The 24,016-nt window shown below is 45.7% G+C and overlaps 1 protein-coding gene across 1 annotated transcript; it reads right to left on the bottom strand.

Annotated features, from left to right (window-relative positions):
- Positions 1–7,245: 7,245 nt before the first annotated feature.
- Positions 7,246–17,450, bottom strand: kcnk4b (potassium channel, subfamily K, member 4b; the record flags this gene model as incomplete). The annotated part of the gene is made up of 6 exons (XM_083632278.1): positions 7,246–7,836; positions 8,018–8,160; positions 12,595–12,781; positions 12,896–13,056; positions 13,707–13,824; positions 17,262–17,450. 6 exons carry the CDS (start codon positions 17,448–17,450, stop codon positions 7,246–7,248), a joined length of 1,389 nt encoding a protein of 462 aa, XP_083488404.1.
- Positions 17,451–24,016: the final 6,566 nt, after the last annotated feature.

Genomic DNA, 24,016 nt, shown 5'->3' with positions numbered 1-24,016 from the left:
CCATTGTACAGATTGCTGCAGCACTCTGCCTTGCCGTGTGGATTAGTCGACGGTCAGTTGATAAGAATGAGATGTATGTTGCTACTTGACAGTATAGGGTTTAGTGGCAAATTGTTACAGCGATTATCGCTGCTGGCTGCTGGCTGCCCCCACCCCCAATAACGTGTTCACCACGCAAACTTCGCTTTGCCAGGCGAATCGTGCATGCAAATCAAACAGGCTATGCTATGTCGTTTTTATGCAGATGACAGTTTGTCCAACAAAAGGGACTGATAAACATGCGATGCCCCGTCTCGGCAATGTGAGGCTACTTACTGGGAAATGCAAAAACATCGCAGGCTTGTATTTTAAGTCAAGTCAACCAACTCGCTGCGGCCGGGGTAAATCCAAGCCTCCTCTCACGGGTTTGCCTCGCAGGTTTGCCAACATGGCATCAGTACCGTGTAATTACCCTAACCAGCCTGACGACCACTCTCTTATTAGCCTGTCCGGTTCCGTACAGTGGTGTTATATTCCCGTCTTTAGCTGCCACAACAGAGGTTGTAGTTACGTACCAGCAGCGTCAAGCCCGACCGAAGAAAAACAACTTCCGGTCAAGCGTTTCAATGTAAAACAGTCAGTGATGTTTGAATACCTCTCTTTATACAGTCTCTATGGTTATAACGTTGCACCTTTTATTGAGTCATGCATTGTATGGGACGATTAACACACTAAATGAAAACGTCGTATACACAGCGGAATTAACCTATTCATTTTATTTTTCAAAAGTGACACATTCGACGCTTTTATTTTGAAGGCGACACCTCCGTTCTCGTTCTGTCTTTCTACGGCTGGCTTGACGCAGCCCAGTGACGTCAGCCTCTATCCCGTGCTCTACTCTCCTCCCTCTTTCCCAAGTGCGTCTGCTGTGTCTCCGTTACGTCCGTACGCAGCTTCCACCAACGTCATCATAAAAGCCTCCTCCTCCTGTAGCAAAATGCAAAAAATATGACCTACCGGTAGTCCTATAGTCCACTCTAATCCTGCTGCTGCATCCAATCCTGGCCCGTTGCTGCTGTAGAGTTAAGAAGAGCCCAACTAATAGCCATGTGAGTTTCAGGGTCGCAATAGGCTATGTCGTGCAACTCGGTGCAAATCTGGATTATGTTCTTCCAGCCTATCCCCTATATAGCCTATATCAGTGATATTCAGTTGTGTAGGCTATTTATAGCTATTATCATACTTTATTTATCTTATTTCCTCAACAATATTATTTTCACTTTGCTGTGATATTTCTATTTGTATTGTAACCCACATCTTAAGGTTCAGCCCCTTTTCATATATTAAAATGGCTTTTTGTGAGATTTGTTAGCTAATAGCCCTAGACTGCGGAAGGAATAAAAGTCTGCATTAATGTTGCACGCACGCACGCGCGCGCGCACACACACACACACACACACACACACACACACACACACACACACACACACACACACACACACACACACACACACACATTCCATGAAACACAGACACGCACACGCATCTCTTTTCTGATAGCATGGAAAATGTAGTCATGCAGTCGGTCTTGTGACACAGACCCGGCTCCCTCCACTAGTCTACTACAGCAGGCGCTTTCTGGACAAAAGCCAAGGAAGTGGAGATCTGCGGATAGGCTAACTGGATGAGAAAACGAGATATAGAGAGTGCTTTGAAAAGCAGATAAAAACAAAAGTGTTCAGATCAGATCAGCCTACAACCAAGCAATGATTCTGACAGATCTCCTCTATGTAGGCTAAACATCCAGGAAAATGGATGGATGGAAAAATGGAAAGATGGGGTGTTATAGCCTATGCATCACACTGATAACTAAAGGCAATTATTTGCCGCTATTTATTTGTCCTGCTTCGTGAAAAAAGCCGCATGCCCTCATGCCTGCAACTTGACCATAACAGCTGGCACAGAGAGATGAAGCAAAGTAGTTAATGCTGTCATGACACCGTGTCCCCTGATTTACAAAGGATAGGCTATAGCTAATTAAGCTATAGGCCTATAAAAAGTTGGAGGTAGCTTATTTGATTAAAAATTAAAATGTATCATATTAACCCAAAATTCCTGTGGATGCATGAAAATCACTACTAATTATTTTGTCTTATCTGTTTCTAATTATAAGCAAATTTGCCTTGAGACTCTTAAAGTGCAGGACAACACTCACAGGACAACACTCCTGGTTTTAGTTCCACAGTCTGTGTGTGTACGGCGGCGAGGGCTCGAGGCTGCCACAGGATTTTCGTGGCGTGCGCACGAGAGGAAAAACTGACGGCAGTGTCATTGCGACCTTGAAGCAAGGTCATCCACAGTCTCTGCAGACACTGCAATTCAGCCGGGCTGCATCATATTGGTGCAGAGTCTGCATTATCATCCTGTCGGAGGCTAAACATGGCCATATGCTTATAGCCTATAGGCTACTCATTCAGACTGCACTGAGAAACACTTTAAGTAGTCCTATATTTTTGTTTTGATACTGCCTTATGATGTAGGCTAGGCTTTTAGTGGGGCTATACGGTTGCTTCATGGTAGTGCAGTATGGAAGGCTCATTGTTGAAACCATGGAGAAAGAATAGCCTAATGGACGGATGCCAGAGGGGTCTCGAGGTGCTGCTTACAGCCAGCCATGACCTGAGACAGGTGTGGGCCGAAATACAAACGCATGTGGCGCACACATCACGCACGACTATAACATGAGAGAAGAGAGAGTATTCCCATCAGCGGCTTTCCTCCTGTCCCAACCCCGTCATTAGAGGAATTGGGAAAGTGACTCGAGGATTTATGACTTGAGGTTGTCCTCAACCTGTTCTGGTCCATCTGAGGCTGAACAGGGTTGGCAAATGGGTAAACAAGATGCATGGTGGGAATACAACGAGATAGGGGGGAATGGGATGAAGGGAATACATGGGAACATAATAGCCTATTAGGCTATTTCTAGCATGCTCTGACTGTTAGCCTACTGCATTTTGAGGAGCGTCCATGCTTGTATTTGCTGTTACCATGATTGCACAATTTATAGGCTACATCTCCCACATCATCCCGCTGTTGGCCCTCTAGTGGCCGGTTGGCGAAACGACAGTAATGTGACCGGTGACGTTTCAGCAGCTGAGTGTGTGTCCTCCAGTTTAAGGTCACCGACTGTCACTGCACATCATCACTGCCTGCACACTTCCTGATCACACCAGCTAATAGCAGCCCTTGTCTGGGAAAGCCTTTCCGAAGAGCTGATGAACATTTACAGGGTGCTTCTTCTTAAAAGAAAGAAATAGCCTACAGGGATAAATCAGTTTGCTTGTTTACTATAAGAGGGGCTGCAAGATAAGCAACATTGCCATTTGCCTAGTTTCAAACTATAAAACAATATGACAAGTCTAAGTCAGACTGAGCCTGACGTGTTCTGATTGCTATTGGGACGGAAAGCGTCAACTTACGCCATCTGTTGGTTGCGCTCCTAAAAAACAGCATTCATTTTCCCAAATGGGTTTTAATCAATGGTTTTAATTGACTGTAATAGTAGCAGCATGAAGAATATATCTGTTATATTGCAAAAGGCATACCAGTGTAGGCCTACAGATCATTTTGATAAAAGTTGTGCTATCTAAAGCCATAGCTCAGCTATAACCGTGTGTGTGTGTGTGTGTGTGTGTGTGTGTGTGTGTGTGTGTGTGTGTGTGTGTGTGTGTGTGTGTGTGTGTGTGTGTGTGTGTGTGTGCCTGTGTGTTTTGTGTGTGCCCGTGTAAGCGTTTGTGTGCTTTTTGTCCTATATATATTAGGTGCTCTTCTTTGTTCATTTTGAAGCACCCAATAGAGATAGATATTTCTAATGGCGCGTCACACTGATCACCTGAGGAGATGGAAGCTAAAAGGGCTGAAGGACATTTACACTGCAGTGTTTGCTCTGCTCAGGCCTTCTGCACAACATGCCTCCCCTCTCTTCAGCAGTGAGCAGAGAATATTTCTCTTTTGCCACTTGCCCAATCTGTGGAAAAAATGTCTGGAGCTCCAGATGGAAACACTGACACGAAGTTTGTAAGATGCCAAGCTGCATTGAGAAGCAACTATTAGGAGCTGGAAATACATTTAATACTGTAGACCTATCTGTTTTACTTCACATTTTCATGCTGTTTTTCATGCTGTTAAATGTGTGGTTGCTTTTGGTCTCTTCAACAATAAAGTGATGATCTCAAAATGCCTCTTCAGTGTGCAGTTAAACCTGGAAATCTTCTAAATGGCAAAAGGAGTTGGGCATTGGCTCTTATTGATCAAATTATCAAATTGTGATTAACTTGTGGAGGAATGTGGACATTTCAGTTGCTGAACACCAACACTAGGTATTTTGTATCAATTGTGCATGCTTAGTTGGATCTAAAAATCCTAAAACTGGCTGAGTGCTTTTTTATCTTGCATGGAAACTTTTGGAAAGTATCTTGCTAAACACTTGGATAGGGTCCTATTTGATATTTCAAAGTTGCTCAATTTCTAAGTGAGAGGTCAGAAATGTGATTTTCTCCCTTATAAAGAGGATTGTACATGTCACTGTACAAAATCCACCAGAAATTAGCATTTAAAAGCAGGTTTTCAGAATGTTCTCTCCCCGACCATAGCATTGGACTTTCAAAGATGTTTTTTATTGCATTTCAACTTTGATAGACACATTGAAAAGACACATTTGCAGTGAAAAGAGACAGAAATGATGGGAGAGAGCAGATGCAGCAAGCAACAGGGCGCCAGTGCCATTTTTGAATCCAAGACGTTGCATTGACGTGGTAGGCAGGACAGCCCAGAAGTTTCCCTTTTTGGTGACTTGATTTCCCTCACAATCAGCCCCTGTAGCATGGTGTGATTGCGTCACATTGCTAAAACAAGGGAGAGCAATAAATAGCTCTATGGCTCACACAGGTTTCAGCCGCCAGATGCTTTTTGATCAAATCCAAAGTATTTGATAAGACAGTTCATGGATATCTTTACCTCTTTCCCTCCCTGTTGATTAATATTCTTCAAGTTTGAGCTATGCAGGCCTGTCTGAGAAATGTACTGTCTGGTTTTATTAAAAATCAAGAAAAATATATATTTTTAGTTCCATTCATCCATATTTGGAAGCCATCACTATTGCCATCAATAATGTGAAAGTCATTTTTATGTCTACATTAAAAAAAAATCATTATGTCTGTCTTAGTTTGTTTTCGTGGGGATTAAGAGTTGGTTGATCAAATTCGCACGTTGTTGCATGTCCAAAAGTATTATGTAAAGTTTCCAGCAATTGTGTCCCAAATTTATCTACAGTATAATTGATTTTTATTTAGAATTTGTCAACCTTCACATGAGGCATTATGCGTATGAACAGCATTACTAAGGGAAAGTCGTACCATGTTTCACTTTAATGGCATTGAAAATTAAGATATCAGAGCCATTTATATTTTGGCTAATGTCATTTTGAAACATTTTAAATGTGTTTGTTTTAACAGAAAATTGTTTATCCTCCACCTACCAATACTAAATAATGTTCATGATCAGAAATGTTAAAATATGAATTATAATATTTGAGTTTCTATGTAATTCAGCATGCATTCAGTTTTTACACCACAAATGATAGAGATCTATTGGATCCTGGTTTTATACAGAAGAGGCCCACACTGCCACCAAGAGGCATTGGTGGGATGTTCTCAGTTCAATGATGTGACTCAGTGTGTATGATGATGAGTAACATTTCCTGTATGCCAGACCTCCATAGGTCCAGCATGTATTGCCCTAACCCAGATCTGACACAGCCAACTAGAAAGATACACATTTTGGTATACATACAAACATCATGGCTATTTTAAACAATTGCCAAACGGTGTGACTTCTGAAACACACTCAACATGTTCCGTCATCATGGAACTTGACACCATACTCAATACCAGATTATGTTTATGAAGTGCTTTTGCTGGACACTGAAAGCCACAAATTGACTTGTTGTCAGTGAGTAAATAATCTCTCGAGGCAGACTTTCGACTTGCATCAAAAATCTGTCGGCAGGCTCTGTCAAAAGGGGTGTAAAAGCGCTTGCACGCATGCTGCGCTTTACCCGATCAAAATGAAGTGAACGTGACCGGTGTGTAGTCAACACTTACAATTTTCAGCGTATAGCAAGTAGCAACTTTTTTCTACTTGCTATTAGCAACGAGCTAGAGTTGTTATTGTTGTTTCATAGCGACGGACGGATTTGAGAGCGACACGCAGCGAGCGGAAAATAAATGCATTAATGGGCGGAGCCGGTCGGTTGGAGCCAATGGCAGAGCTTGCAGGGAGCGGAAAGGGATTTTCTTCCGCTGCCGACCGCGCCTCTTGGGTTCCTGTTGCACCACATTGGAACGGGGCTGCCCCCAGAGGTTAGAGAAAAATATGTTTTTTTTGTTTAACCGATGGGTTCCCAGATTGGTGAGTAAATAGTTTGGCTTGGGCTCACATAAACATTTATAACTCCTAAGTGATTCAGCCCATCCTAATGGTACTTATATTTTTCCACAGCCTTGTGAGAGTTTAACACTCAACAGCATTTTTAAGTTGCAATTCAAGAACTTGAATAAACGCTGCATGATAAACATGCAAAACTCAGTGCTGCTTTCATTCCAAAAATGTTTATTACATATATGCAATACATTACGATTAATACATTTTTTGTCTCAAAATGTTAATATTATAGTTGTACACAGTGCTAAAAAAAAAAGTAATGTCAGTATTCTAATACACTGACCTTGTTTAACTGTTGGCAGGATTCAAGAGTAACATGTCTCAGACCAAAACATGTTTTCCTTAAGGCTGCACATGTCTGACCAAAATGACTTTGGGTTGATCCTTCCTACTTTCATCTTTACACTATGGATTGGTGAAATGCCGAAAGCCTGTGTGAAGGAATGGCAAGAGGAGAGTGCAGTTCAATATTGGCCCAGTAGAGACCACTAACTCCACAGAAATTAATCGGTTGAGAACAAGACCATAAAAATCACTTCATCATCATTGGATTGAGGCATTCACACTCTCATGCTTGGAGCATCAAATGCAAGCCGTGAGTGGTTAGGTTTCCACAACATATTTTCATTTAAGGCGTCTGGAAGTAAGCTGTATACACAAATAAATTGCTACATCAAGAACTGCTCTGTCAGATTTGGACTAAATCTCATATCTCTGACGGGGATATTTGTGCAAGCAGATGAGTTCCTGTAATCAGCCCAAATCTTAACATTTGAGAGGCACATCTGGAAGGGGCCTTGCATTCCCGTTAGACTCCTTGCTGGCATGCGAGCCGTTGGCTTTCGGGCTCTTGTGCGGCAGAGGTCTTCTTTGGCGTCTCCTCCTCGGGTGACGAGCGCGTGCAGAGTTGGGCTGTGCCGGATCCAGCAGAGGATCCAAATGTAGTTTTCCGCTCTGTGCGTCTGAAGACTCGTCGATGAACGCCAGGTTCTCCCCAAAGTAGTCCAGAGGCTGCGAAAACAGGGGATCTGGTAAAGCGTCCTCCTTTTCGGCCTCAAGACTTTTTCCCTCAGGCACATGGTCCGTCTGAGTGGCCTGAGATCCGGCCTCTGAGCCGGACTCGGACTCATTCGAGGAGGAAGAGGAGGCGGAGGAGCCGGAAGATCCAGACCCCGTTTGACTCTCGTGATGTTGCTCTTTCCCCTCTGGGTCGCCGTTGGCTGACACGCTGTGCCCATGTTGGCGGCGCTTTCGCCGACGGCGCTTGAAGGGGTCGTCGATTTTTCCTGGAATGCGGAAATCGATGCCCTGGATGTTCTGGCCCATGGCGGCGGCATGGGCTCGCAGTTCCTCCATCTAAGGAGAGATGGTGCAACAACACATGATGAAAGGCGAGGGATAGAAACAAGGCATGATAAACAGAGAGGGGAGGAGAAAAGCGAAGAGGAGAAGGGATGAAAGTAGAGGAGAAGAAAGAGAACAGAGGAGAGGGATCAGAGAGAAGCGAGGAGAGGAAAGGAAAGGAGAGGAGAGTTACCTCAGCTCTGGCCTTCTTGGACAGAACCCGCAGCCAGCTACCAATCATGGTCAGGATAGATGCAAAGTAGGCGAGACCCAGCAGGATCCAGAACCACACCAAAGGCTTGTACCAGTGGTCAGTCCCTGCATGTCCAGAATCACCTTAGCAAAGACACATGGACATAAGTGGCAGTGGCATAAATAGGCAGTACATACAAATGTGCAACTAGAGCCAAAACAATTATGTCAGAGATTTAGATGATCATCAATAATTAATCTCTTACTATAAAATTAATCATGAATAATTCAAGAGGTAAATGTGTTAAGGTAACTTATTGCATTAGGCTACACCCAAGAGAAATATGTATGGATGACTGGTGAAGACGCTAGATTCCTACCAGCAATATCCAAATTATCTATAGACAGAGAAATTTGACATAGTTACTAAAGGTAAATGCATGTGAAATGTAACCATGAATTGGAGTAGAAACTATGTTGTCTCTGTTAACGCTGCCTTGAATAAACAAGTTGATGTTGAGACTAAAAGTGAGCACTTTATTTTGGATAGTCTGCCTATGAGAATCTACGGAGTATTTGTAACATTGCAACAGCTTATTATTTGACATTCAACAATTCAATGGTTTAACAGATTATCTAGAGCGAGGTGCTCGGCGCAGGCAAATGACGTGCAGCGCACAGGCCTTCTTGAGGCATCCTCTCTGCCCATGGTAGGATTGCCTTTTCCCCGGGAGGGTCTGGTGAGATGAAGGAGGAGCCCGGCCTGGAGTCACCCACAGGGCCTTAGACCCTCCATGCACCGAAGGGTCTTTCAATACTGCGGTGTAGCACTAACTCTATTGCAGCGGATTGGGCGTGATCAACCCTTCCGCGGGCAACGTTGCAGACAGAGTAGGAAGGCTGATCCGTGAGCGGCTGCTTCTGGGACGCGGGTCGGGGTCTTAATCGGCCTCGGCTGGGTCTACTGTGCGAGGGTGTATGATGTTGACAGACCCGAAACACCTTACGACCCCAGCTAACATCACTGATGACGCGTCCCAGCGCATGCTGTAGTATGTATTTTAAACATCTATAGAGTATATGTGACAATTCATGAACATAACTACATATTACACTAGGTAGGCTACAGGTGTGTGGAACGGGAAGCAAACATAATCTGTTTGTTGAATCTCAACTAATAAGCTGTTAAAGCAGTGGTTCCCAACCCCGTTCACACACTATATGCCGAAGCAACGCTCAAGCTAAGCTCAACCTACACTGAACCCACAAGTTTCATTTAGGCGTCCTTGTTAACAGGCGAAGCCGTTCACATCACCCGCGCACGTGTCACGCCGAAGCCACGCTCACGTCTTGCTCAAGCGATCGTTCAGGATTCACACCTATTTTCCAAGCGTGATGCCTGAAGAAGAACAAGAAGGCTTCTTGTGTGAACAGTTAGGCGTCAGTTCAGCTTGTGCCTGCTTCAAGCTTCAGTTCTACTTACGTTTGGCGTCCTGTGAGAACAAGGGCTTAAGATCGCAACCCTAAGCCCCCGTTCACACTATACGCCGAAGCAACGCTCAACCTACGCTCAACCTACGCTGAACCTCCATCTCCCACATCAATAGTGAAACTTCACTTCCTGCTTTCTCCCTGTACCAGCCAATACACGATTTCAGACGGCAGCCTGTCTTTATTGTCACACGAACACACTACAACACATGCGGCCACTACACACACTCATGCTGACGGTGGCCGGTGAAATATGTCCTCTGCATTTGACCCATCCAGGCTTGTCCTTTCCTCCAGGGGGCAGGCCAGGAGCAGTGGTCGCTGTTTCTTTCCAGCGCCCGGGGACCATCATTGGACCATCATTGGACCAACTCCAGATGTTGTCGTCACTGGTCGGATGACGATCTTCTGCATGTTTTTAGTGGGGGGTTATGTACGGAGGAACCCCCTGGGGGGTACGGGGAGAACATGCAAACTCCACACAGAAAGGCCCTTTCGACGAGATAGCCCACCTGGGCAGTAGGCACTGAAGATATGGGGGGGTCACAACTCCAGCGCCCACAGCGTCCCAGGTGGGAATCGAACCCAGGACCTTCGAGCTGTGAGGCGACAGCGCTACCGACTGCGCCACCGTACCCCCTGGTACGTACATCCATGGTACCAGCGCTGCGAAAAATATGAATGGCGGTGGACGGAGAATAAGGTTACTTTTTTATCCCGTTTGAATTGTGCCACGGGGTGCCAACGCTAATTTTGTCAATTTTAAATGTAACTTTGCATGTCAAGAAAGTCACAGTTTGTCGTCAAACTGAAACGTAGGGGTTAGTTTCGTATAAAAACTACATAGCTTGTGGAAGCTCGTGGCATGTCACCGGTCTTCAGCTTTGCCGGTAGAAAAAGTGACGTCACTTAGGCAACAGTGTATGTAGTCTAGTCTTTCTGATTTATAACTTCTAGTGCAACAGTTTGGCGACAAACTGCGACTTTCTTGACAAGCATATAAATTGACAAAATTGGCGTTGGCACCCCGTGGCACAATTCAAACGGGATAAAAAAAGTAACCTTATTCTCCGTCCACCGCCATTCATATTTTTTGCAGCGCTGGTAGAAAGCAGGAAGTGACGTTTCACTTTGGCTCTCAACACACAATATTTAATCAACTTTGAAGATCATTTTCTGACTCGGCGAACAGGAATATATCATCTGCGTATAGAAGAGAGCCAACCGTAAGGTCACCCAATCTGACCCCAATAGCTGCTTGCTTGATTTCTAGAACAAGATCGTTTATATAGACGGCAAACAGCGTCGGCGAAAGTACATGCCCCTGTTTGACATCAGATGGAGTTGGAAACCAGCCTGTTCTATACTGATTGACTTGCACACAAGCCACTGGGGTCAGACTCACTCCATTTTACAGGTCCGTTACAATGTAACTACATATGAACTTCATTTATAACTATTGGTAATTACTGTGTAATTACATTTGGTGTTCATGTGTAATTACAAATAGCTGTAATAGCTCCCCTCTTGTATTCTAGCATGAACTAGTAGATAAAGAATATATATGATCAATACATGCCCTTTTCTTTCGTAAGCCATTTTGTTCATCAGCCAACAGACCAAATGTTTCCAAACAACAAAACAATCGCTCATTGAGAATACTGGAGTACATTTTATAAACACAACTAAGGAGACTTATCCCCCTATAGTTCAAAGGAACTCTAGGATAATTTTTTTTACTTAGGGATTGGTTATAGATTTACACCAAACTGAGGGGACAGAACCGTACTCAAAACAAATAGAAAAAAGATTACTTAAAGTTTGAAATAAACAGGGTAGTTTCAATAATTCATTTGACAAGTTGTCAACACCCGTTGCTTTCCTCAGTTTGAGTCTACCAATTGCACTTTTGACTTCCCCTTCAGTAATGTAAACATTTAAATATTGATTAACAGAGTAAGAATCCTGTTGCATGTTAGCCTCCATAGTATTTTTTAGATAAACTTTCTCTACAAGAAAACAATCATCCCATTCTACTGGGCAGTCACTTCCAGAAAATAAAGAACCAAAATCAGTTTCCCATTTTTTTTAAACACAGTCAATGGCAAAGACAAATGATCCATTTTCCAACACCACTTCCATTGGAATATTTTTAACTTTTTTGGGGCCCAAATTATTTATCAAATTCCAAAACGACTGTGGGTTATTAGTTTGGAATGCTCTATTTTTAATGCTTGCCCCCTCTCATAATTTATTTTGCAAGCCCGCATTTTCTTGTCAAAAGTTTGTTGTCTGGCCTTGAAATAATTTTTTAACTGCGTTTTTTTCCACGTATCTGTACACCTTAGGAAACTTTTTTCAGCCATCCTCATCCCCTTCCACAATACTTTCAGTTGTTCATTCCAGTAAGGTTATGTGACATAGTAAGATTATGTGACATAGTAATGTCATTCCAGTAAGGTTATGTGACATAGTAAGATTATGTGACATAGTAATGTCATTCCAGTAAGGTTATGTGACATAGTAATGTCACATAATGTCACTATATACTGCAAATGCTTCCATCAATGGGCCATACATAGCCTCAATCACCATTGTGTTAACTCACTATCAATCGATAGATAGTGACTTATTCTTTTTTTATTTTTTTATTTAGATGAAAATCTTTGTGATGATCTATATCTATAAAAGGGGCAATGTTGGCAATGTTTGTTCTCTGTTTCAATTTTTGTCCCACTGATGATGCCATCAGTGATGTCATAAATCGCTGTTGATGCCATACGTGATGTCATCAGGGATGTCACTTGAGCAATTGTGCATTGTGACATCACTGATAATATCACAGGCATTGTGACATCATCAGTGATGTCATAAGAGCAATTAAGATGTCTTCGGTGATGCGAAGTTGTGACATCATCAGTGATGTCATAAGAGCAGACTCAGTAGGCGGACTATCAGAATAAAGTGTTAGTACAGAGTAAAATTGTAATGATTCTTATAATAGTAGAATGCCACACGTCTGCAGTGTTGACGGCTGTCTACAAGCTATGTTTAGAAAGTTGTGGGTGACTGCTTTACTGTAGATACCTGCAACATAGTCTCCGAACCCCACTGTTGTCAGGGTGATGACTACAAAATAGGACGACTCCAGGAAAGTCCAGCTCTCCATCTTCTGGAAAACCAGGATAGGCACCGCAACAAACAGCAGGCACCCCAGCAGGATGGAGAGGATGGCTGAGATGAGACGCACGATCATGGCACTGACCCGAATTTTCTGTAGCGGGGGAGGAAACCAACAACATAGTGGTGAAAGACAGGTCAAATGGACAGACAATGAAGGGGTAAAATGCAAATAACCAACACATTAAGCCTCTGCTGAGGGTCTCACCAGGAGAATACTCTCTATTTTGGCAATGGCTTTCACCAGCCCAGTACCCAGATGGTCTCCAACTCCAACAAGCAGGATAGCAAACATGGGGATGCCCACCAGAGCGTAGAAGATGCAGAACAGCTGCCCACCTTCTGTCTTGGGGGAGATGTTTCCATAACCTGTACACAGGGGGTTAAAGGTGGAGAGGTAGTTGCTTGTATACATTCAGGGCATGTCTTGTCATAGACGCATTATAGCTGGTGGGGTTTGGGTGGGTAGGGTCAGCGTGGGGGAAACCACCTGACTGTCACACCTCCTTTCTGCCGTTTTCCCCCACGGCCCTAGTGACGTATCATGGGCGTTCCCACACAGACCGACTGTGTATATTGAAAATTAATATGACAACATGTTTTGTAAATATTGTGATATTCTCCACGGTATTGAATATCGCAAGTGTGTGTGTGTGTGTGTGTGTGTGTGTGTGTTTTGCAGCCTGCTAATTACGGTGTAACTAGTTTGCAATTATGGGGTAATAAAATTACAATGCTGTCATTACAAGGTAACAAAAAAAAGAAGGCAAGAAATTAAGGGGTAACAATTTTGTAATTATGGGAGATGTATAAGGTAGTTATGGTGTACCTGTTTATCATAAAATTTTGGACAGCATTGCAATATTATATATATATATAATATTATATATATATATATATATATATATATATATATATATATATATATATATATATATATATATATATATATATATATATATATATATATATATATATATATATATATATATAATGAGATAATTGTATTGGACACCTACCGATGGTGGTGATGATTGTCCCTGAGAAAAAAAAAGCACTGGCCAGATCCCACTGGCTGGAGAAGGTGGAGGAGTTGGCACTCGGATCCGCACCGCCACCGACGGCACCCACCACGTCCTGGGGTCAGAGGGTTGAAAAGACAAGAAGTCAGTGGAAAAGAACATGAGGAGGACAGGAGAAATGCTGTCAGACAATATGGACATGAGGAATCTGTGCTGTAGCAACTCACCAAATGCGTGCACAACTAAAAAAAAAAAAACATAGGTCCAAGGTAAAAAATAACTGATCTGTGCTGTGGTGTGTGTGTGTGTGTGTGTGTGTGTGTGTGTGTGTGTGTGTGTGTGTGTGTGTGTGTGTGTGTGTGTGTGTGTGTGTGTGTGTGTGTGTGTGTGTGACACCCAACATATTTCTACTCAGCATGGATTATTCCATTCAAATGAAAAGCTTGTATAGGTTCATTTAATTCCACTGTAGACATCGGCATATTGAAATCTGATAGCCATCTTGTTATACAGACTTGAGGCAGTAACACTAAAACATTAATAACATCTGAAGAATAGCTTCATAACAGCCATATGGCACATTCATGATTTTTTTTTTATTACGTTCCTATGTCACTGTTCATTAGATGTACGTGTAATACTTGTTTGTTGCATAGCAGTGGATCAGTACATCAATTTATGACAGAAAGCTCTGCTAGTTGTTGTGAAGCTGCTGCTCAGTGTTATGAATTTGCCATAAGTTGGAGTTCATTTAAAGTCGTACCTTTTAGTCAATCTGCTCAGCCAAATGGCACCAGTCAAACTAACATAATGATTGTTATTAATCAATTTTTAGGGAATATTTTCATGAAAGGATATTCTCACATGTCACGAAGATACTCATTCAAGAATTATTCAAACTACTGTAACTTATTATGCTTCAAATATATTACTCTGGGACATGATTACACCTGGGTGTAATCATCCATGTTTGTATCATACACATTTTATGAACCTTGGTGTGTTTTGTATTGTGAAATTCATCTTTAAATCTAGTCTGTAAACTGGCCTGCACACCTAAAAGGATACACACAAGACGTATTTTTGTCTTACAAAATATTTATGTGTTTGACCATTGGCCATAATATTTAATATGTTCTCCTGCTGTAACTTTAACTCGCATACAAACGTCAGCTATTGCATCTCTATATACTTTAGGGATACTCAACTTGCTTTGCCCGGGGGCCACTTTCGTGAAATGATAGGAGGCCATGGGCCAGTTAATAAACAAACAATATACATTTTTCTGTAGCGGATTGTAGGTTTTTGGGGTGTCAGCCGGAGTTTAGTCTGACAATGTTGTGCACACCGGATAGTTAGTTAGGTTAAGTTAGTTAGGTTAAGTACATACATAAGTGCCTGGGTAGCGAGCAGACGGCGGTATTTGACAATTTAGCTGGAGCTCAGTCAAACTTTATTTCATATTAGTTTTTATTTTATTTGTTTTTGATTGTGAATTAGATTCTAATTCACAATGAAAACTAACATGAAATTATTAGAAAATGGTCGGGGGGACACTCTGCACCCTGTCACGGGCCGCATCTGGCCCCCGGGCCGCAAGTTGAGTATCACTGCTTTACAGGCTAAAAAAGTTATTTACAATCATCATTCTAGAGGCGTGACAAACATCAGGGGATTGCAGCTCAGCTGCCAAGCTAGCTCGTAATACTCAACTTATCCTCGGCTCAGCTATCACTGACTTACAGACAGTAAAGCCAGCACCTGTTGTACTGTCAGATGTGTGACACAGGTTCCTCATTGCCATGGGGCCCTTGGGTGGCACCAAACTACGTACAGAATATAAGTCATTGCATTGTCTGTGTCAACCAAGTCTCTACAAGCCAACAAACATTAAAAATGAAGTAGAGCCATCTGTCTGTCAAAGACACAAAGCCAAAGTCTATTATCACCTAGTAGGGCATTCACGACTAGTGAATTCTACTAGTCGACTAGTCGTCCCTAAAGGTAGTCGACTAGTCTTTTTTTTTTTTTTTTTTTTTTTTTTTTTATCTTTAAGAAAGAACATGATACATGGACTATCATATCCCATATCCCATATCCCCCACAAAGAACATAAAAACACAACAAAACAAAACAAGAAAACTGCATAAGATACACAATAATCCAAGAACAAACAAGACTATTGGACAAACAACCAAACAAAAACAATGCATTCAGCTCCTAGCCTGATAAGCCTAATGACACTGGGGTAAAAAGTTCTTAAAGTCAAACTCTGTATGTGTGGTTGCCATATCTTGGGGATGTCTAAGAATCTGCCTTTGCTCTTGTAGTAAATGTTATCCAACGTATGGTAGCTTGAGAGTTCATTCCACCAGTGAACTACAGCTGGGGGATTGGATGCTTTCCAATTTAAAGCTATGCATTTCCTAGCTGCCAACAGGGCAAGATCTATGTATTTACTTTGAATGCATTGTTTTTGTTTGGTTGTTTGTCCAATAGTCTTGTTTGTTCTTGGATTATTGTGTATCTTATGCAGTTTTCTTGTTTTGTTTTGTTGTGTTTTGATGTTCTTTGTGGGGGATATGGGATATGGGATATGATAGTCCATGTATGTCGTGTAAATACCTCATGTTCTTTGGGGGTTTTTTACGACTAGCCGACTACTAAGCACAGTGTCGACTAGTGGTTTTACTAGTCGACTAGTCGACTAGTCTGTGAATGCCCTATCACCTAGTATATATTCGGTCTTCCTCCTCAGAGCAGACACACCCAACTGGATTTCTGCATTGTTAGGCTTTACAATGCTACTGAGGGAACTCCTCAGCCCTGACCAACACCACTTCTTTTGCCAGTGCTTTGGTCAGAGGAGTGACAGGAGTATTAACCCTAACATACATGTCTTTGATGGTTGGAGGAAACAGGAGCACCCGGAGGAAACCCACACGAACACGGGGAGAACATGCAAACTCCACACAGAAAGGACCTGGGTTCGAACCCGGGACCTTCTTGCTGTGATGCAACAGTGCTAACCACTGAGCTACCAGGTTGGCAGATGGGCATATACGTTTCCCTTCAATGTGACTGGGATTCAATTCCCAGTGTTTTCGAAGTACATTTAAACTGTAAGCCACATTAAACATTTGAACAAACCTTTTTCTTATAAGCCATAACCATTTCTCTAACCAGTGTGTTACAAAGTGACGCCAAGGGGGGTCCTGACCAAAAGTCAAGTTGGGAGTGAGAATGTGTTGGACCCAAAAAAGTCTAATGTATATTTTTAGGTGTGCAGACTTGTTTACATACTAAACAATATTAATAAATTGAATTCACATTGGTACATGGCAGGTTAATCCACCACAATGTCCCACTTCCTAGAAAAGGGAGAACAGAGGGAAAGAAACCCCTTAGCTCTTCAAATAGAATCATTCCATTTGGGATACTTACCTGACTCTATCAACATCGACATTTGACATCGGTCAAATGCTGTCAGTGAATCCAAAATAGAAGCAAAGTGATATCTGTGTTGTCTGTCTGTGTGGAGCTGTAACGTACCTTTATGAGGGCCTGCAGGTTGTCCTCGCCGACACAGGTGAAGTTGAGCAGGAAGTGGCGGCGTGTGTCCTGCAGGTGCATGTGCTGGCCCTCCTCCTGTGGAGCCTCCAGGGTGCGGAACACCACAGCACCCAGCACCAGGTACATCAGCACCCCCGTCAGGATGCCTAGCAGGGTGGAGCAGCGCATGGTCGCACCTCCACCCAGCCCAAAAGCAGCCTGCAGCTGTTTGGCTCTTTCTCTGGCTCTCGCACTCCCGGTGCTGGAGCGCTCTGGATCCCAGTCGCTGCTGCAGACCCACACATCAGCAACCACACAGACACCAGGCTTTCATAGCGACCACACCGCCCCACTACTACATGTCCACAGCTGGCCTATTAGCTGCAAGCAGCAGGGCATTACATGGACTGCAGGCTTCCCACAGTGCTGCTGACACACAGTGAATGCAACATCCCCAACAAAGCCTGTCTTCTTAACATTTTGGCATTTCAGATGTGACTTCATTACCCTGGACACAAACTTCATTATCCCTCTCTCACCCTGGACACAAACCTTTTGAAACGCTCCTCAACAAGGCCTGGGACCCCCCCCCACTGACATGGACCCTATCCGCTCCCCCCATAAACACTGTACAGTCTTCACATCTGATTCAATGCGTTACTTTCTTGACTTGCAGTAGGCTTACTTGTTGTCTTTTTTTTTACTTCTTATTTCCCTCCATGTTTATTGTCTGCACCTACATACCAAGGCAAATTCCTTGTATTGTGAAAACCTACTTGGCAATAACCCTGATTCTGAAACATCAACGATCAACATCCTGAATACAGCCACGGTTACCTGTTTGTCTCCCTTTGTTGGACACACCTTCGTCTCTTCCTGTCCCTCCTCTCACTGCGCCTGAGGATGGAGTCCCTGGATCCGTAATCACTGGGCTGGCCGTCCACCTCACACTCTGAAGTGGGGGACACTGGAGAGCACCACAGTTAATACAGTAAATGTGATATGCATAACTTTGTTTACAGTCTAGAGTTCAGTGTTTATGTTTATGGCAGTGCTTTGAATTGGAAGGAACCAGAAACCATTTAATTAGTTCAAGCAAGCTGATCAAGCAGTCTGTGAACATAAGGAAGGTTCTTTATCACGACGCTACCCACCAAAAACAAAAAGAACATGCGATTGCTCAGAAACACTAGCGTCTTGGCTGTGACAATATCAGAGATGACAGGCAGTGATGGACAACAGGGAGAAATGTTGTGGAACCAAAGCCATCTGTTATGTATTTATTCTTCTTACTATTTCCATGCCCCACGGACACATGTATCTACAGTACATAAGGTATGTAGCGGTGCCCATCTTCTCTTATCATCTAAAGTATGTAGCGGTGCCCATCTTGTAGAAAAGGGCCCATAATGGCCCACCGTCAAGCCTGTTCTTGGGGCAGTCGATGCCCACCAGCCGGCGCGCCACGACGTGATGATGATGACATCATCAACAATGACACCGATGATGTCATAGCATAGAGCTCACCTGTGAGGTCATCGGCAATGTCAGACGTAACATCGATGATGTCATAGCTCCCTAGAACGTTGTGACATCACCAATGACGTGATGTCATACACCGAAACGCGAGCATATAAGCCACAACTGGGATATTAACTTTAAGGCGACTCACTTCTAGGCTTGACTAACCTCATCCAAGAGATCCCAGCTTGACTAACCTCATCCAAGAGATTCCAGCTTGACTAACCTCATCCAAGAGGTTCCAGCTTGATTCCAGAGATTCCCTTTCCTTCACGATGTCAACCATTAGCACGACTAAATCCGGACCCGAACTGAATCCTGGCCATCTTCCAACCGGCCAGGCCCTGGCGCCTGATTGCCTTACACCCAGTCATCCCAGTGGTATTTCAACCGCGTCCCAGGACCGACATGTCGGTCCCTATCTCCATCTCCGTGATTCTGACCGATCAGAGCGCGTGAGCCCTCATCCACGATCCAGCACACTTCACGAGGCAAGCCCAAACGCTTCGCCTCCAGCAAGCCATCAAGCTTCGCTACAATTTGGTCCTTCGAGCCGGATCGAGGACTTGCGACCCTCAGAGATGGAGCAGGAGTCAGGTGAGCTCGCCCTGGTCACGACATCTCGTCGACCAGAGGAGCAACCCTTCCCCCACCAGATCGATACTGGATACAGCCAAGTATCCAGCGTTCGGAGTAGTACTAAAGGGCGAGACCCCCTACACTCCGACCAGAAGATCCACCAGATCGATACTGGATACAGCCAAGTATCCAGCGTTCGGAGTAGTACTAAAGGGCGAGACCCCCTACACTCTGACCAGAAGATCCACCAGGGGCAGGAACTCATCCGCAGCCACCACCGACTCCCCGCTCAGGCAGCCCAGACAAGGGCCGAGTTCGAACATAAGATCGCGCGCAAAAGGGAGACCAACCGGGACATCACTGAATACTTCAAGGAATCCCAACACGCTGGCAGGTCCCATCAAGGTGGCCACCAGTCAAGCCGGGACAGGTCAGGTCATGGAGGTCCGACCTATGACGACAGAGACGCCTATGTATGCCGCAGCGCTAGCAGTCACCGCTCCCACCATAGTGCACCGCGACACTCTGGCGCCAGCTCACGGTCAACCGTACGCGCCCACGCGTATTCCTCAGCCCAAGAGGCAGCTTACGAGGAATACATGACACGATTGGCGGCCGAGGACCTTCGCCGGCAACACGCGGAGGAGGAGGAAGCCGACAAGGAGTACCAGCGGCTGAACGAGCAAACCAGAGCGACAAAGCGGGCCCAAGCAGAGGCGCAACGGGCCCAAGAACAGGCCCACGCTGAGGCGCAACAGGCCCATGAGGAGGCCCTCCAAGCTAGAGAGCGGATCACCCGCCGCCTGGAGAGAAGCCGACACCTGCGGCAAGCTGAGCGGGCCCATCACGAGGCCCGGGCTCGTGCCCGGCTGCAAGTCGAGCAGGAGCACGTAGCAGCCCGGCCTCGCGCCTGTCTGCTTGCCGGGGACCCGGCAGTTCCACCTGCGCCTCTCACCTCCCAAGACCAGGGTCAGGTCAGCACGGCGGCTCCAGAGCCAACGACCCATACTACGGAACCCACTGCTCTAGTGCCACCAACACCAACACCCCCACCTAGGACATGTCCACCGACAAAGGTCGCCGACCCTGAGCATACCATAGAGTGCAACGGGGCGGCCAAGCCCGCCACCGAGATACACCAGACTCAGGGAGGCATGGCGAACGTTGAGACCAACAGCACAGGGCACAGTCAGCTGGACGGCATCAACCACCCCAGGATAGCCGAGGTCGACAGCTGGGACCCCCCCAGAGGACGGGACCAGCCATCTCAACTACCTATTCCCAGAATTCACCTCCTGCCCCTGCCCGGGCTCACGGAGACCACTCCAGCCAAGGTCTCCAGGGAGGCCAACAAGTCCGAGCAAGTGGAGCAAGTGGACATGCCTTGGCGGACGGCGAGGCAGGAGCCCCAGATGCTTCACGGGGCGGCCGTCTCCCTCATCGTCTCGCCGGCAAGTCGCCCAGAGCAGACCTGTTGCACCAAGAGAGCCCTTGCGGAACCGAACCTTGGTCTAGGCGAGCAGCCCTGCCCCATCACCGCCCTGCAGCAGGAATCCCGCCCGAGGAGTTTGCCCCTCCATCAGTTCGGGAGGATCCATCTTGTCCTGCTCGTGCACCACCGATGGAGATGGGAGCCAGGCTGGGATGGTCCAGTTCTACCTGAGACGCTGCTGCAGGCCTGGGAAGAGTGGGAGGACGACCCACCGCAATCACAGGTAGCTGTTGTGATCGACACTGCGTGGGGAAGGCCTCTTCCCGCACTCACCACCAGCAGGCGGGGTTGCGGATCCCCCTTCCCTCTTCTCAACCCAGACAGCTGGCCAAAGACACCCCCACTCCACACGACTGCGGATAAGAGCGAGGAGTTGAAGCCGAGTTACGGTGGCCTCAGGTCGGCTCCCCCCAAGCCGGAGGAGTGTACGACCTTCGGTGCCCTCAGTGAGGATGCCACACCGGCGCTCCACGGGGCGGCCAACGAGACACTAGGGGCAGAGGCCTCCCTCCAACGAGGGCAGACAAACTGCTCCCGCACCGACCCTACGCCACTGAGTCTCATCGACTGGAAACGCAAGCCACCAGAACCAGAGGCTCCTCACTACCGCAGTAGCTGGGTAGGATGGGTAGGATGGATAGACCCCTGGCTCCTGAGCGGCTCCCGCGCCGACCTCACGCCGCTGAGTTTCGTCAACTGGAAGCTCCAGCCCCCAGAGGCCATTACAGCTCGCTACTGCAGTAGGATCCCACACACATCCTGGCCAACGAGGACAGTCACCAAATCTTGGCTCTTGTGATGTACGGGACTGGACAACGGCGTGCGGCCGGTGGCCAGGCGGACCACAGCCCCCCTCACTCCCAGAATAATCAACCAAGCCCTGCCTATACCAGGTGGGACTAGAGGGCCATTCCGGCCATTTCTGGAAGAATACAGATTCCCCACAGGAATCTGGGAGCGGCTGTAGAAAAGGGCCCATAATGGCCCACCGTCAAGCCTGTTCTTGGGGCAGTCGATGCCCACCAGCCGGCGCGCCACGACGTGATGATGATGACATCATCAACAATGACACCGATGATGTCATAGCATAGAGCTCACCTGTGAGGTCATCGGCAATGTCAGACGTAACATCGATGATGTCATAGCTCCCTAGAACGTTGTGACATCACCAATGACGTGATGTCATACACCGAAACGCGAGCATATAAGCCACAACTGGGATATTAACTTTAAGGCGACTCACTTCTAGGCTTGACTAACCTCATCCAAGAGATCCCAGCTTGACTAACCTCATCCAAGAGATTCCAGCTTGACTAACCTCATCCAAGAGGTTCCAGCTTGATTCCAGAGATTCCCTTTCCTTCACGATGTCAACCATTAGCACGACTAAATCCGGACCCGAACTGAATCCTGGCCATCTTCCAACCGGCCAGGCCCTGGCGCCTGATTGCCTTACACCCAGTCATCCCAGTGGTATTTCAACCGCGTCCCAGGACCGACATGTCGGTCCCTATCTCCATCTCCGTGATTCTGACCGATCAGAGCGCGTGAGCCCTCATCCACGATCCAGCACACTTCACGAGGCAAGCCCAAACGCTTCGCCTCCAGCAAGCCATCAAGCTTCGCTACACATCTTCTCTTATCATCGTTACACCTGGCATTAACATGCGTTTTCTGCCATCAGATTGCAATCAGATTGTGGTTGACCACATTAGCCTGATTTCATTTACACCTGGCAATAACATGCGTTTTGGGTGATGAGATTGCAATCTGATGGCAATTTGATCACCCAAAATGGGTGTCCTCTCAATCCACATACAGTTGCTGTATCCAGATTGAGAGGACACATTGCATTTACACTTGTGCTCAATGTGTACACAATGCATCCCTGACCACCTCCGGAGGTGGTTTGGCCGATCAGATTGCAATCCATCTTCAATGTGTCTTGGGGGCGTTTACACCTGTACTTTCAAGTGGTCAAGCACAATCTGATTGCAATCTGATGGCAGAAAACACATGTTAGTGCGTAAATGGCCTCTAAGGTATGTAGCGGTGCCCATCTTCTCTTATCAAGTTTGATTGTAATGAATCCCAAGCTTCACACAGAACGATGTGTAAGCATGTTTTTTGAGCATATCCAGCATGTATGTATGAGGCTTTGCAGAGAGACAGCAGCTTTGTACTGTATATATTTTGCATCAAGGACTCAGTGGCTCCCTTGCTGTGGATTACGGCCATGTCATGTTGTAGCGAGACATTTAAAGTATATTTTGTTTAGGTGATGTGCATCAGCAGTTAATGAGGGAACATGGCAAAGTAACAGTTGCCAAATAAGTACAATAAACATTAAAGATGCAGCAACTTTGAAGGAGTGGCATCCAGCAATGAATCCTGTTTGGGTCTTTTGAGATTATATGTTGGTCATAGTAGACTCTCACATGAAGCAGTATTTTAACTAACCCACTAGCTTACTAGCTGGTCCACCAAACCAGCCACACAAGCGAGCCCTCTGCTCACACTTTCTATCCTATTGCTATTTGCTACCCTGTTACTGGCCAAAGTTTTTCTGTCTCCCCCAGCACCATCATGCATCCCCTCACCTGCGCACCGTGCTGATGGTTCAGAGTCAGACTGTTCTCCCTTCACACCTGGCTACAAGGTTACTGTGCCCCCTTAGGAGGAGAGGCCCAGCCTACTGAAGCATGATGGTCTCACCCAAACCTGAGAGGAGCCATGTTGCTCTCTGACAACATGGCTCCTCTTCAGGCATTGACATGCTGTGTAGAGAAAGCATCGCTGCTCCCTGCTCCCCGGGTCTTGATTGTAACAACACTGTGCATGTCAATGGATCTGGCAGTATTTTCTACAGGGTAACTTCTGGCATCACTACCTCAGATGAGCCGACTGTTGTCATACAATGACATTACATAATGCCTGTTGTTCTAATGCAGAGACTCCATCTCCAAGACCTACCCCTACTTTGATTTCCACCCGATGAACAGTGAAAAGCAAAGGCTCCAGATACAATTGTACAGTGCACTCCTCTTATACGAGGGATCAGCCGAGCAGGATTTTTGTAAACAAACCGCGTCACTGGGTGGCAACGGCAATGGAACCCTATGGAGCCCGAGTGGCGCGAGGCTTGAGTGTCAGACTCAGACTC

This window comes from Poromitra crassiceps (assembly GCF_964638095.1).
Source record: "Poromitra crassiceps genome assembly, chromosome: 1".
Classification (NCBI taxonomy): Eukaryota; Metazoa; Chordata; class Actinopteri; order Beryciformes; family Melamphaidae; genus Poromitra; species Poromitra crassiceps.
The sequence above is the reverse complement of the archived record's forward strand: the minus strand, read 5'-3'. Positions and strand labels throughout refer to the sequence as shown.